This window comes from Malania oleifera, chromosome 11, assembly GCF_029873635.1.
Source record: "Malania oleifera isolate guangnan ecotype guangnan chromosome 11, ASM2987363v1, whole genome shotgun sequence".
Taxonomy (NCBI): Eukaryota; Viridiplantae; Streptophyta; class Magnoliopsida; order Santalales; family Ximeniaceae; genus Malania; species Malania oleifera.
This window is the reverse complement of record NC_080427.1, coordinates 49,773,593-49,789,320: the sequence shown is the minus strand read 5'-3', so window position 1 is coordinate 49,789,320 and position 15,728 is coordinate 49,773,593. Positions and strand designations below refer to the sequence as shown.

The following is a 15,728-nucleotide window of genomic DNA, read 5'->3' as shown; positions in this document are numbered from 1 at the left end:
AGAGGGAGTTGAATAGAGCTGTGTGTGTAGTGTGCGAGGCAGAAGCTGTGTTGAGAGAGAGAGAGAGAGTTGAGTTGAGGGCAGTTGTCTCCTCCTCCTTGTATTATTCTCCCAATTATAGTGATTTGGCGTGTGCTCCATGGACGTAGATCGATTCGGCCGAACCATGTAAATCCAATGTTCTATTTATGGGTTGTTAATATTTTGTGTGTGATTATTGCTCTTAGATCCACCCCAACAATTGGTATCAAAGCAAGGTTGGAGCAAAATAGTCAGATCGGAGCAAAATCACCGGTTCAGAGCCTCTGCCGAGTATCTCGAAATTGCGTTTCGAGGCCACCATCGCGTTCCTCTCGTCGAGACAAAGCCAATAGTGGTAACCGGAGCTCGAACGGGGCTCAGACGAGGCCACATGGGCCTACACTAGCCACCTACGGCCAGGCGACGTTCCCACACGCATCCTCACACGCCAGCAAGAGATCGGCAGGTGGGCTCACACTCTCCCACGCGCCGGAGATCGCCCGGCGAGAATTTGAAGGTTGAAGACGCTGACGTCAGTGTGACATCAGCTCGCCACATCAGTCCCGATTAGCGCCACCTCACCTGCCATGTCAGCGCGTGTCTGTCAAGTCAGCGCCAAGTCAACGCGCCACGTCAGCGCTGAGTAAGCCATCTAGTTAGACAACACGTCAGCAACCGGGCCCGCGTCACGTCATCCATCACGTCAACAGTGGGCCCCACAGACCATGTTAGCATATGGACCCCACACGGCCATGTCAGCAAATGGCGTCGGTTAACAGCGCTACTAACGCCGTCACAAATATTCCGTTAGTCAAAGGAATATTCCATTAAGTTTGACCATAATTGATCGGTTTGGCCAGAAACTTTGACCGGGCTTTTCGGAGACATTTCAGACCTGTTTTTCGAACGGCTTGAACCATTTCTAAGGTTTTTGGCCGTCTCAGATCCAACCATACTGTCCGTTTTGTGAGATTCAAAGCAAAATGGCAGGTGTTGACATTTCAAAGTTTAAGGTGGAGAAGTTTGATAGACGGAACAACTTCAGCTTGTGGTAGAGCACAGTGAAGGATATTTTGGTTCAACAAGGCTTGATCAAGCCGCTAATCGGGAAGAAGCCAGACGATATCAAAGACGATGTTTGGACCGATTTGGAGATGAAGACGGTCAGCACAATCCAATTGTGCCTAGAAAATGAAGTCAAATATTCTGTGTTAGACGAAACTTCACCGATGGAGCTCTGGAAATAATTGGAGCAAAGGTATATGTCGAAGTCCCTTACTAATAAGTTGTTTCCAAAGAAAAAACTTTATCAACTCCGAATGAACGAGGAAAGTAGTCTTTTTTATCGCACAAATGATTTCAACAAAATTTTGACCCAGTTATTGAGCCTCGGTGTGAAAATTGATGAAGAGGATAAGGCGCTTCTACTTTTTTCGTCTCTACCAGCTTCATTTGATGGTCTGGTAACTGCATTGCTCGTGGGGAAGGATACCTTGAAGTTTGATGATGTGATAGCATCACTTCAAGATTCTGAAACACTAAAAAAGCTGGTTGTGACTTCTCATAAGCAGACTTTGGTGGCTAATAGTGAGAGACAAGGAAGAAGCAAAGATCAAAAGCTTGGAGGTAAACAATGGCGTTCAAAATCAAAAGGACAAGATATAAGCGAGGTTGTATGCTATTGGGGTGACAAAAAGGGTCACTTTAAAAGGAACTGTGAAGATCGAAAACGGTATGAAGAAGAAAAGAAGACACGAGATGGTGTCAATGTATCGAAGCATGCCACATGGCATGATAATGATGAGGTCCTTGTAACGGCAAGCAGCTTACATCGACAAATCAATCAAAATAATGTGCAGTGTCGATACTGCAAGTACGGCCATATGAAGAGTGAGTGCTGAAAATTGATGGGAAAGAACATGAATGCTCGCAGCAGTCCAAACAATGATGGATGGGTTTTGGACTCTGGGAGTTCAGTGCATGTTTGTTTTAAGAAAGATTTTTTCTATTCTTTCAAAGAAGTTCACGATACGGTATCACTTAATGATGGGTCTTCATGCGATGTCAAAGGGATTGGATCAATGAAGCTGAAGACGCCTGTTGAAGTGGTTCATATTTTAGATGACGTAAACTTCGTTCCAAAGATGCAAAGAAATTTGATCTCCCTTAGTCGGTTGGATTCTAAGGGTTGTCAAATCACTGTTGGCACAAAAGCTATTAGTTGGATGTCACAGATACAAAAGATTGTTGCCCTATCGACTACGGAAGTTGAGTACGTAGCAGTGATAGAAGCCAACAAAGAGATGATTTGGCTTCAAGATTTGTTGACAAAGCTTTTGAATAAAGCAGGTGAGGAATATTTTGCACAACGACAGTTAGAGTATGATACAACTAGCAAAGAACTCTACATTTCATTCCAAAACCAAACACATTGAACTTCGTTATCACTTCGTCTGATCTCTATTAGAGGACGAAGTGCTGGTACTTGAAAAAATTCAAGGTAGTAGGAATCCAACAGACATGTTGACAAAGGTGGTGACTGCAGAGAAGCTGAAGTTGTGCTCAACTTCAATTGGTCTTTATGCTTGAAGACAGACGTGAGCACATCATTTAACTATACACTGGTTGAGATGGTGTCTCCGTCTCCAAGTGGGAGATTTTTGAGCTGCAGTAGGTAGAGACATCGGCAGCACCAAACCCAGCCACTTCTGTTGAATTCCAATGGAGACCGGCAGCCACCTCCACCAACCCTGCCCACCTTGGTTGAAATTAAGCCAACTACTCCACCCTCCAATCCATGGCTATATATAGAAGATGTATATGTGTGTGTATTTGTGTGGAAGAAGTGTGAGGAACATAGTGAAATTGTGTTGAAGGTGAGAGAGAGAGAGAGAGAGAGTTCAGTTGAGCGGTGCCTCCTCGTAATTTTTCTCCCAGTTTATAGTGAGATTGGTGTGCTCCGTGGACGTAGGTTAGATTGGACCGAACCACGTTAAATCTGGTGTTCCATTTTTGCTTGTTTATATTTGCTTGTGTGATTGTTGTTCCTAAATCCCCCAACAACAATTACTGACAACTGTCCCAATATTCCAAAAGTTCTTGTTTCTCACAGTTTTTGAATTCATTTTATATTGCTTTGATTGAAATATTAAGTGTCAATTTAGGGAAACCTTTAAATTATACATTTTAGTAGTATATTGTTAACCTTGAACTAGTGTTTAACAAATTCGATGAGAAATCATAGACTTTTAAGAGTTTTGTAGAAATCCCGAGTATCTTCGAATATCTTGGAATAATTTAGGGAAGTATACATTATATATTATTGAGAGAAATTTGTTTAGGAGATTATTTCCATATTTAGATCTTCTAATTGTATTATAAATATTGTATATTGGTCTATACAGAATTATTCAAGAAATACAGAAATTCCATTCTATTTACATGATATCAGAGCTAGGGTTTCCAAACCTTAGTTAGCAATGGCTGACGGCGCCGTCAATAGAAGAGGGTTGTGCTCCTCTGAAACTCTCGACGGCGACTCTAAAGCCACCTCCATCGTGGGGTATCTTGGATCAGGTCCAATGGCGGCATCGCGGCGACTCCGAGAACTCCAATCGCAGCCAGCGAACAAGATCTGCGTCGATTGCTTGCAAAAGAACCCGCAATAAGCGTCAGTATCGTATGGTGTCTTCATGTGTCTCGAGTGCTTTGGCAAGCACCCTGGCCTCGACGCTCACATCAGCTTCGTCCGATTGGTGACTATGGACTCCTAGTCGAAAATCCAGCTCAAGATGATGGAGGCCGGCAGCAACGAGCAGCCTAATGCCTTCTACAAGCACAACGTCAACCAAGACCTCCGCTCCCTGGTCACCGCTGACCACCTCTCTTGGTCGCCGACCGCTTCCCTCCGATGCTTCTCGACTGGCCAGATGGCGTCCTTGAAATCTGCTAGGACCTGTTCAGAGAGAAAGAAGTGTACGGCCGTTGTCATGGCTCCTCACAGCGACAGATCAGTAGTTGCAGAGAATGCCATGCTTGCCGGAACTGAGAAGCGCCCAATCGCTATGTAAATGGAAGCAGGCTCGTTGCTGAATTCTCTGATTTCTTCGTTCAACTCTTCTATAGCGGAGCTTCAAGATCTCGTGATTGGTCGGAACATGTACCTTGCGAGCAGTATCTCCGATTTGTTGGCTATGTACGCAGCATTAAAGGCCATGGAGCTTCAGGTGCAAGCCATCAAGGACCACCTGCGAGAGGAGACCAGAGCCATTCCCAAAGCCAAGAAACTCATGGATGCATCTCTACGGAAGCAGAAAATATTGCAGAGCATGTCACTTCATGTTCCCTCTCATTTAGCTGAAAGAGCGACGATCTTGAATGAGGAGCCTTTTATTGATTGGAAATGTTAAGGCAGGGCCTACCTAGTTCGGTGGACCAGATCGCGTTTAGTTATTGTAGAGCTTCATATTCCACAAATATTTCTTCGGGTTCTTTAGTTTAAAGAGATAATTTTTTGCAAGCCTTAAATATAACCTCTAAATTCAAAACTCTTTGAATTATTGATTCTAGTGCTTTTGACCACATGACTGATGTCTATCATCTTTTTTCATCATACTCACCCTGTGCTGGAAATTTAAAAATTAAAATTGCAGATGGATCACTCTCGTCTGTCGCAAGCAAAGTGAATATTCGACTCTCTGACTCCATCACACTAGAGTTTGTTCTTTATGTTCCTAATTTATCCTACAACTTACTATCCATTAGCCAGTTAACTAAAAACTCCAATTGTTCTGCTAAATTTCTTCCCTCTCATTGTGTTTTTCAGGACCTATCATCGGGGAAGACGATTGGCAGTGCTAAGGAGTATGAGGGACTCTACTACTTTGAGGAGGCTAATGTGAGTGAACAATGCAAAACTACCATTTGTGATTCTGCATCTGTTTCTAGTTATAGTGAAATTTTGTTATGGCATTCTAGGATGGGTCATCCAAATTTTCAATATCTCAGACGTTTATTTCCTTCCATTTTTTCTAATAAAACGTCTGAATTTCAGTGTGAGATTTGTGAACTTACAAAACACCAGCATAATTCCTTTCCAAAATCCACATATAAACCATCCGAACCCTTTAGTATGATTCACAGTGATTTATGGGGGCCCTCACGCTCTCTCAATCGCACTCACACGAGATGGTTTGTTACTTTTATTGATAATCATACTCGTATTTGTTGGGTTTACTTGTTGAAAGATAAAATTGAAGTCTGTTCTATTTACGCTAGTTTCCACTCTATGATTCAAATACAATTCCAAACTCACATTCAAATTTTACGTACTGATAATGGTACGGAATATTTCAATGATGCCTTGGGACATTATTTTCAAGAAAATGGAATTGTTCATCAAAGTTCTTGCGCGGATACCCCTCAACAAAATGGGGTTGCTAAACGTAAAAATAGGCATATTCTTGAAGTAGCTCGGGCATTGATGTTCACTACAAATATGACAAAATATTTTTGGGGTGATCCCATCTTAACAGCTACATATCTCATTAATCGAATGTCTAGTCGAGTTCTTTCTTTTGCCACTCCTCTCCAGAAACTCCAAGAATGGTTTCCCAACACTTGGCTCCACTCCAATCTCTTTCTAAAAATCTTTGGATGTATTGCATTTGCTCATGTTCATGCTCACAATCGGGATAAATTAGAACCTCATGCCATTAAGTGCATGTTTATTGGTTATTCCTACTCATAAAGGCTACAAATGTTATGATCCTGTCACAAAAAATCATTTGTTAGCCTTGATGTCACATTCTTTGAAACCACTTCTTACTTTCCAAAACCCTCTCTTCAAAGGGAGAAATGGAGTGAAGATCGGTTCTTTGATTTCTCTGTTGCTAAATCTGTGCCATACACTAAGTCTACCTTTACATCATTTCCTGATCTGTCATGTACAAAAGATCACTTAACCTCAGGGGGAGATGCAGAAAAGCAAAAGAATACAGAAATACTTGTTTACTCAAGCAAGCCAAACAAAAAGAACAGGGAGAATCTCATACCTGAGGCACCAAAAGAGTTGGAACCGGTGATAGCTCCAAACAACCATGAGTCCACACCCAATCCCGATCAGGTAATAGATGGTCATGAGCTCCCTTTTGATAAGCCTGCACCTGATGACATCAATTTACCCATTACAATCAAAAAACAAACCAGGACATGTACTCAATATCCCCGGTCAAAATACATGTCTTATAAAAGTCTGTCTACAGCATATCGTGCTTTTACTTCTAACCTTGACAAGATGAAAATTCCAAAATATATTCAGGAAACCTTGGAGATTCCTAAATGGAGGGAAGCTGTCATGGAGGAAATGTGGGCTCTAGAAAAGAATGGAACTTGGGACGTTATGAATTTTCCGAAAAGGAAGAAGCCAGCTGGTTGTAAATGGGTCTTCACTGTGAAATCTAGAGCTGGGACAGTTGAACGATATAAAGCCAAACTCGTTGCAAAAGGATTTACACAGACCTATGGCATTGACTACACAGAAACATTTGCCCCAATGGCAAAATTGAATACAATTTGGGTCCTCCTGTCCTTGGCAGCTAACTTAGATTGGCCACTACAGATAAGAATGCATTTCTAAATGGCAAGTTAGAAGAAGAAGTTTACATGACGATACCACCAGGTTTCAATAAGAAATATGAAGAAAACAGAGTATGTAAACCCAAAAAGTCCTTGTATGGACTCAAGCAATCTCCCAGAGCATGGTTCGATGGATTTGCGAAAGTAATAAAGAATCAAGGATATCGACAAGGGCAATCAGATCACACTATGTTTTTCCAACAGTCTGAAAGTGGTAAGAAAACAATTCTGATAGTGTATGTTGATGATATAATCCTAACTGGAGATAATACAGTGGAGATGGAAAGATTAAAGAAAGTCCTAGCTGCTGAGTTTGAAGTTAAAGATCTGGGACAAATGCAGTACTTCTTGGGAATGGAAGTTGTTAGATCAAATCAGCGAAAGTATATCCTTGATCTTCTAACTGAAACTGGCATGCTAGGATGCAAACCTAGTGAAATCCCAATTGAAGCAGTAAAGAGGGTCGAAGACATGGAATACCAGTTGAAAAGGAGAGGTATTAGAGATTGGTTGGTAAACTAATTTACTTATCGCATACTAGACCCGACATTGCATTGCGGTAAGTGTGGTAAGTCAACACATGCATTCCCCGAAAAAGACTCATCCAGATGCTGTGTATAAGATCCTTAGGTACCTCAAGGTTCTATAGGCAAAGGACTCTTCTTCAAGAAATGTGAAATCAAGGAAGTAGAAATTTTCACAGATGCGGATTGGGCAGGATTGGCGGAATATAGAAGGTCTACCACCGGATATTGAACCTTTGTATAGGGAAATTTGGTAACTTAGAGGAGCAAAAAATAGAATGTAGTGATTTGAAGTAGTGCTGAAGCTGAATTCAGGGTAGTTGCACAAAGGATATATAAAGTACTGTGGTTACTGAAACTCTTGGAAGAATTACAAATCCCGGTGAAACTCCCTATCAAACTCTATTGTGACAGCAAAGCAGTCATCAGTATCTCTCTCAATTCAGTTCAACATGACAGGACTAAGCATATAGAAGTAGACCGATATTTTATCAAAGAGAAGGTTGAAGAAGGAACCATCTATATGACTTATGTACCTACCAAGGAACAAACTGCAGACATCTTTACTAAAGGGCTAGCCCGCCAAAGCTTTGAAGATTTCATTTGCAAGTTGGATATGATCAATATCTATGATCCAACTTGAGGGGGAGTGTAAAAAATCCCGAGTATCTTTGAATATCTTGGAGTAATTTAGGGAAATATACAATGTATATTATTGAGAGAGATTTGTTTAGGAGATTATTTCCATATTTAGAACTTCTGATTGTATTATAAATATTGTATATGGGTCTGTACAAAATTATTCAAGAAATACAGAAATTCCATTCTGTTTACAAGTTTCAAATTGATTTTTAACCTAGAATCATTTTAGAATGATTTGTTGTTGAACTTCCCAACTAAAATGTTATCTGTAAGTATAAATATGAGTTTTATATGAAGTAATTACTTCTACTTGAAGTGGTCCTAAATAAATTGAGAGAGATTTGAAGAAGTGCATCAATAAAATGTCAATGATATTATAAGAAAACATTAGTATTCATAGTTTTTTTTTTTTAATGTTTCGGCCCTCCTCAGTCATCAAAAATAGTTTTGTTTTTCATTTCCAATTTTCTAAATAATTACAAAAATGAAATATTATTTTTCTAATTTTTCAATTTTCTGTAGGAAAATTGGAAAATCTTTATTTAATTTTCTACATTTCCTATATAAATCTTGGAAAATTGAAAAATAAAGTACCATCTTTTTGTAATTATTTGAAAATCTAGAAATGGAAAATGAAAACAGCCTTCCATGACTAAACAAAACCTTGTTGTTTTAGTTAATAATGTGACATAGGGTTTACTTATGTTGCTACACAAATGAATATTAAGCAAACTTTTTAAAATGGTTAAATTATATTAAGTCTGTCCCAAATGAAAGAAAATCCCGGATCAGCCCTTGCTCAAAAGAGCTATTATGGCGGCGCCCCAGTTGCCAGTAAAACCTCCAATAAATATGATGTGAATCATTGAATTGAAAAGGCCCCACTCCTCAACTGAAGTCAAAGCTGTAAATGAGCTCGAGAACACCATTTTTGACCAAAAGAAACAAATTAAATATAGAATAAGATGCTCAAGGTGGCACCAAGGGGGGTAAATGTGCAAATAAACAACCTGAGCTCCAAGAACAGAGTGAAGGACTTGAACTGTAGAAATGGTGACCAGTCATTTATCAGGGGAGACAGTCCCAATATGGTGCTGACGGCAGCTCATACTTATCGAACGGATTGTTAGCATAACACCATTGACCAAAACTCATTTGGATCAAACAAAGATATTAGAGAAATATTTATACTTTTTATTTTTTAATTATTATATAATTATTATAAAATAAATATTTATGAGTAATTTGGAATCTTATTAGTCAAGTAAAATAAATATTTATGAGTAATTTGAAATCTTATTAGTCAAATATATATACAACCTTGTAATGTTGAATAATATAGAAAAATATTTTTCTTCAAATTTAACATGGTATTAGAGCCTAGGTATCCTTAACCCATTCTTTTTCTCACCTTCTTTTCCAAAGCCGCCGTCGTTCGCTCAAGCCTTCCGTCTCTCTGTTTCCGGCAACAGTAGATAGCTTCGGACGGCGTGCTTCTCTCGCAATCCATCTCTCTCTGCCACTAACCCGACCCTACTTCCCGATGGCCGTCACCACCCCGAACTCCATCGCCGTTGGTTCTCGTCACCCAAACCCGACGACATCTTCGACGCCATTCTCCCCCGAACTCCATTGCCAGCAGCAGATCGGCGAGTTTGCACCCGACAATCACCACCACACTCGCGTCTCCGACGCCATCTTTTTCTAGCGTCCTCAGCTCGTTTTTTTTTTTTTTTTTCCAAGCTCCTGCCTTCAGGTCATCTTCTCTGGCGAAGAGCAACAGCAACAGTTCTCTCGTTCCTCTCTCTTCCAGCATCTCTTTAGTATCTGCAGCTCATCTCATCATCTCCAATCATCTCTTGTTTCAGCCATCGTCGTCTTCGGCGCTCGCAGTAGTCTCGGGTTGCCTTCTCCTGTGGCATCTGTGCTTGTTGCTCTGACTCCGGCATCATTCTTATCTTCGGATAGTTTTTTCAACAGCAGATCCTCAAGCTCACAGCCTCTCTGTTTCTCCAGTCATCCCTCAGCATCTCTATCTATCAGTATCTAGCAGCTCTTAGATCTCTTTTTGTTTCTCTCTCTCTGTCTCATATCTCTGCTCTAAGCATCTCCACCTGGAAAAGGCTCCCACGTGGCACTCCGACAAAACCTTCAGATTCTTTAATTAAATAATCACTGAATTTGCCTTTCAGTTCTTACGCCGAGATTATCAAATCGAAGATTTACATTTTTTTTGGCCGCTGCAGAGATTGGATCTGACCCGATTCGGCGGTTTAATTCATGTGAACTGCTCTGACATTATGACCAACATCATATCTGATTCTTTAATGGCTGCAAATGCTGTCACATGTTCTTCAACTTCTTCTCAGATTGCTATCTCTGGTCTCACCAGCGAACAATACCGTCCACTCTTAGATCTTTTATCGCCTTTGAACACCAACTTTGCCAATTTTACTGGTAACTTTATCTCTTGTCATTCTGCTTCTTTTTCTAATACTGAATGCATTGTTGATTCAGGTGCCTTTGATCATATGACTTCCAATTTGTCTTCTCTTGATAATATTAAACTTCTTAATCAGTCATGCCCCATTAAGCTTCCAAATGGTGACATTGTTCCTATAACTCATACCGGCACTATGCATTTTTCTCCTAATTTCTCTCTTTCTAATGTTCTTTATGTGCCTTCATTTAAATTTAATTTATTGTTCATCAGCAAACTTATCACTAATCTCAATTGTGTTGCTATATTTTTTCCTACCTTTTGTATTTTGCAGGACCTATCAACGAGGAGGCTGATTTTAACGTGTGAAGTACGGGATGGACTTTACCACTATAAACCTCCCTCCGCCTTAGTTTTCCACTCTCAATGTGTTTCTAACACTACTCTTTGACATCAATGTCTTAGTCACTCTTCTATTTCATGTATTCCAAAAACTTTAAATATTTCTTGTTCTCATTTGTTTTGTGATGTTTGTATTAGAGCAAAGCACACTCGTTTACCTTTTTCTTTGAATACAAATAAGAGCACATTTTGTTTTAACCGGATTTATTGTGATATATGGGGTGGTTATCCTACAGCTTCACTCTCTTGTGCACATTATTTTTTAACAATCATGGATGACTACTCGCGTGCTACATGGGTCTATCTTATGCGCATGAAATCTAATACTTTCACTTGCCTTAAAATTTTTTACGTCATGATAAAAAATCAATTCAATTGCACTATTAAGCACGTGCACACTGATAATGGTAGAGAATTTCTATTCACTCCACTTCAAACTTTTTTCCATGATCAAAGCATTTTTTTATGAGCACACATGTGTGGATACACCTCAACAAAATGGTGTTGCCAAGCGTAAACATTGTCATCTTCTTAATGTGGCTCGGTGTTTACATTTTCAAGCTAATCTTCCCATCTCTTTTTGGGGTGAATGCATTCTCATAGCTACTATTTAATTAAAAGCACTCCTTCACCCAATCTCAATCATAAGTCTCCTTATGAACTTCTTTTTCAGAAACTACCATCATATGCACACTTGCAAGTGTTTGGGTGCTTGTGCTATCCCCAAACCGCTCGCTAACATCGCGATAAATTAGCTCCTCGTGCTCTCCGATGTGTTTTCTTAGGTTATCCTGCTCATCATAAAGCTTATCGTGTATACGATCTTGAAAACAAAAAAATTTTCATCTCTCATGATGTCATTTTTGAAGAAAATGTTTTTTCCTATCATCTCATACCTCCAACTCCTACATCTTCTCCAGTCTTTCCCCTTCCTATTCCCGATATACACCCTTCCTACACTTTACCTGCCCAACCAACCTCACCTACCCCTAACCCCTTATCTCTCCCTCCTTCTCCCTTGGTATCCTCACCGACACCCTCACCCTCACCCCCTTCCCCACCACCCCCTCCACCCATCTCTTCACGGCCCAAATGAGCTCTCACACATCTGTCTTACTTGGATGATTATATCTGCCTTATTTTACCAAAGTCCTCCACGGCTTCACAAGTTTCAAGATCTTCCTCAGGTACGGTTCGTTGTCTCTCATCTTTTTTATCTCATTATCGTTTTTCTAATCAACATTTGGCTTTTCTTTCTATTATATCCTAACATCCCGAACCCACCTCATATTCTCAAGCTGTGCTACACCCACATTGGCGTGATGTCATGACTTCTGAAATGTAAGCCTTAAAGGTCAATCATACATGGGTTCTTCAACATCTCCCACCTAGAAAAAAATTAATTGGCTGTAAATGTGTGTTCAAAACAAAAATTTAGGCCGATGGATCCATAGAGCAACACAAAGCTCGCTTGGCGGCCAAGGGCTACACTTAGGTAGAAGGTTTGGATTATTATGACACTTTTACTCCTATTGCTAAACTAGTTACCGTTAGGTGTGTTCTTGTAGTGGCTGCAGCTCGGAATGCGCATCTCTTTCAATTGGACGTCAACAACGCTTTTCTCCATGGTAACCTTGATGAAGAGGTTTATATGACCCCTCCACCAGGTTATTGCAAACAGGGGGAGACTCGTGTTTGCCGTCTTCAAAAATCACTTATGGCCTTAAGTAAGCCTCTCACAATTGGTTCTCTAACTTATCTTCTATTTTACTTGCTGAGGGTTTCACCCAATCTCAGCCCGATCACTCTCTCTTCACCCGCTCTCGAGGTCAGTCTTTTACTCTCATTCTTGTTTATGTTGATGACGTTCTCATGGCAGGCAATGATCTCTCTAATATTAATACTTTTAAAGTCATGTTTGCTCAAAAATTCAAGCTAAAGGATCTTGGTAAACTGAAATATTTCCTTGGCCTTGAAGTTGCTCGCTCTCCCACTGGCATATTTCTTAATCAACGAAAATATGCTCTTGACATCCTCACTGATAGCAGTCATCTTGGTGCTCGTCCTGCCAACTTTCCCATCGAACCAAATCTCAAGCCCAATAATACTGACGGTAATCTTCTCTCCAATCCAAGCTCGTTTCGGCGACTCGTTGGACGTTTGATATATCTCACCATCACTCGTCCTGACATTGCATTTCCAGTCAACATTCTCAGTCAATTATGCACCAGCCCAGACAACCAAATTATGATGTTGTTGTACGTGTTCTTTGATACATTAAGGCATCTCCAGGCCAAGGCTTATTTTTTCCTACTGTCAACATTCTTCAAGTCTCAGCCTATTCTGATTCGAATTGGGCTAGTTGTCCCCTCACTCGCCGCTCCACCATTGGTTTTTTCAGTCAATTGGGTACTAGTCCAATTTCTTGGCGTATTAAAAAACAAACTACAGTCACTCGTTCCTCCGCCGAAGCTGAGTACCGAGCACTTGTTTTCACTACCTGTGAACTTACATGGTTAAAAACTCTTTTAAATAATCTTGGTGTACCACATTCCCAACCTATGTTCTTATATTATGACAACCAAGTTGCTCTTCACATTATCCAAAATCTTGTTTTCCACGAACGTACGAAACATATAGAAATCAATTGTCGTATTATTCAAAAAGTTATGGGCTGGCATCTTCTTCACTAAGCATATTCCTACTCACAGTCAGCTTGCCGATATTTTTACCAAAGTTTTGGATCGTAAACATTTCCAAGACTTATCACGCAAGTTGGGCATTACGGATCTCCATGCTCCAACTTGAGGGGGAGTATTAGAGAAATATCTACACTTTTCATTTTTCAATTATTGTATAATTATTATAGAGCAAATATTCAGGAGTAATTTGGGATCTTGTTCCTTGACTCATGTATATATATACACCCTTGTAATATTGAATAACATAGAAAAATGCCTCTTCTCCAAATTTAACAAAAGACAACACATAAATTCAACTAGTGACCGTCCTAAATCATACCCACAGTAATGGAGGTCAAGCAATAATTGGGGCCCAAGACAATAAATAGGACATAATTATTTTGCAAGCATACCCCAATTGACAAAAACCCATTGGCAACCAAACAAAAACATCACATAATTCAACTTGAGAAAGACCTAAAATAATGACACCCACAGATTGGAGCACAACCCAATAAATAGGACATAATTTTCAAACAAGCATAACCCTATTGAAAAGAAAACCCATTTGAAATCAAACAAAAGCATCACATAATTCAACTCTTAATAGTCCTAAATCTCACCTATTGGAAATCAATGAATAAACAGAGCAGAATCCAATAAACAGAGCATAATTTTCAACAAAACAAAAGAGTGAGTTTAATTTAAAGAGAATGGGCCACCATACATGTCGCCAGTTCTGGGATGTCTGGTCATGGAGGGAACCTCAAGGGTGGGAGCCAGATGCATCCCTCTGTAATGCTTCTTCTCCTCATCCGTGCAGCTGAGGAGCCTGGTAATCGGGCCGGGTTGTCGGGCCTTCTTGAAGCTGTGCACGAGACCCACTGTCTGCCAGTCGAAATTGTCCTGGCACTCCACCGAGAACAGGGTGTGGATCCTCCACGGAGCCTCCTGAACCCGTACGAGGCCTGACCCGCCAATGCCCAGACACAGCCAAACCACAAGCACCAGCAATCTCGCCATTAAAGACCAATTCAAAGGCCAAATTTCAATTGGGTATCGTCACAGAGATCGCAGTTTCATGCTGTTATGTTCGAAGACTCAAAAGGGGAGGTTTCGTCTCTCTTTTCTTGACTCTAAGGAACCGGGTAGCGCTGTTCCAAAAAATTTCGAACTGGGTTTCAGAAAGCAACACGGCAAATAGCTTTCGATCGTTGACAAAACGTCAGATTGGAGAACCACCGCTTCACTGGAAGTGGAGGAGGATTTTTTAATTATTTTCCGACGCATAGTGCCGACGGAACTTCTGCGCTTGCTTGGGGGGGCATTAGGGTGAGACAACTTTTGATGTGTGAAATGGAGTGCGAGGTTGGGGAAGAAAATGAGGTCAGGAAAGCAAAGGGTGATTGGGCTAAATTGCCGGCGGAGACCAGGCGGATCATTAAGGAAGAAGATTGCAATGTGTTTCAGTCAAGGAGACAAGATGGAGCTACGACTTTGTGAATTTTCAGGTGTTTCTTTGTTATGATATGATTATCGAAAACGAGATTGTCCATACTGTCAAACTTTTTTTTTTTTTCAAATGGGTATTACAAACCATGATGGAAGAAAGGATTCCTTTCAAATTTTAAATGCACTGTGAAAACAAAAGACCGACTTGGGAAAATTTTAATTTTCACAGTAAAGCCTAAAATCCAATTAATTAAATTAATTATTGGATGTTGTTTGAGCTTTCAATTTCCAAGTTTGGATCCAAACAATGCAATAAAATAAATTTAGGACTAATTATTTTTGAATTCAACTAAATCTTAACTAAAAGTATTGGTCGAAATTTTGCACAACATAAAACCGTGCTATGTCATTGTAATTTTAATTAATGGGGTGTCCAAATCCGAATACGCGACCTAAGAAATTGAAGAATATTAATTATGTGCCACAACATCTTTCCATTTTCATCAATTATGCCTCAAATTTAAAGGGATACATTCTTAGAAATTAATGAAAATTTAAATTCACTCATTTTCCTTTTAGAGAAATTACTTTGTGAATTTTTGTTCAATGTTTAGTCATCTCAATAATTGCACATATTTGGTTCTATCTATATGAATTCATAAACTTTTATCAGCCAAATCTTGACCAAACATACCTATTCAAAAACAATGTGTGCACCTAAGTATAATGGAGAAAATGAGAAATGTACTTTTCAAAAACATTTTTAAAAAAAGAAATAACATGTGTCTTAAAAAATTCAAGAAAATTTTGTGTTACTTTTGATTTGCATAATAGATTGCAGATGACAATAAAATGAATTTGAATGAAAAACATTAAAATAAAATTCCATTGTGTAATTAGTATAATGCCCGACTGCTTAATATGACATAA

General features: G+C 39.7%; 3 protein-coding genes across 3 annotated transcripts; 2 read left to right on the top strand and 1 right to left on the bottom strand.

Annotated features, from left to right (window-relative positions):
* The first annotated feature begins 1,940 nt into the window (after window positions 1-1,940).
* LOC131167519 (uncharacterized) lies at window positions 1,941-2,456 on the top strand. The gene has a single exon (XM_058126324.1). It carries the CDS (start codon window positions 1,941-1,943, stop codon window positions 2,454-2,456), a length of 516 nt encoding a protein of 171 aa, XP_057982307.1.
* A 1,635-nt stretch (window positions 2,457-4,091) lies between these two features.
* LOC131167518 (spindle and kinetochore-associated protein 1 homolog) lies at window positions 4,092-4,430 on the top strand. The gene has a single exon (XM_058126323.1). It carries the CDS (start codon window positions 4,092-4,094, stop codon window positions 4,428-4,430), a length of 339 nt encoding a protein of 112 aa, XP_057982306.1.
* Window positions 4,431-5,865: 1,435 nt separating this feature from the next.
* On the bottom strand, window positions 5,866-14,905 carry LOC131167517 (peptidyl serine alpha-galactosyltransferase-like). Its single transcript, XM_058126321.1, has 3 exons — window positions 14,074-14,905; window positions 6,099-6,185; window positions 5,866-5,959 (listed from the first exon to the last, which is right to left on the bottom strand). The coding sequence occupies exons 1-3, from the start codon at window positions 14,367-14,369 to the stop codon at window positions 5,866-5,868; spliced, it is 477 nt and encodes a 158-aa protein (XP_057982304.1). The 5' UTR covers window positions 14,370-14,905.
* Window positions 14,906-15,728: the final 823 nt, after the last annotated feature.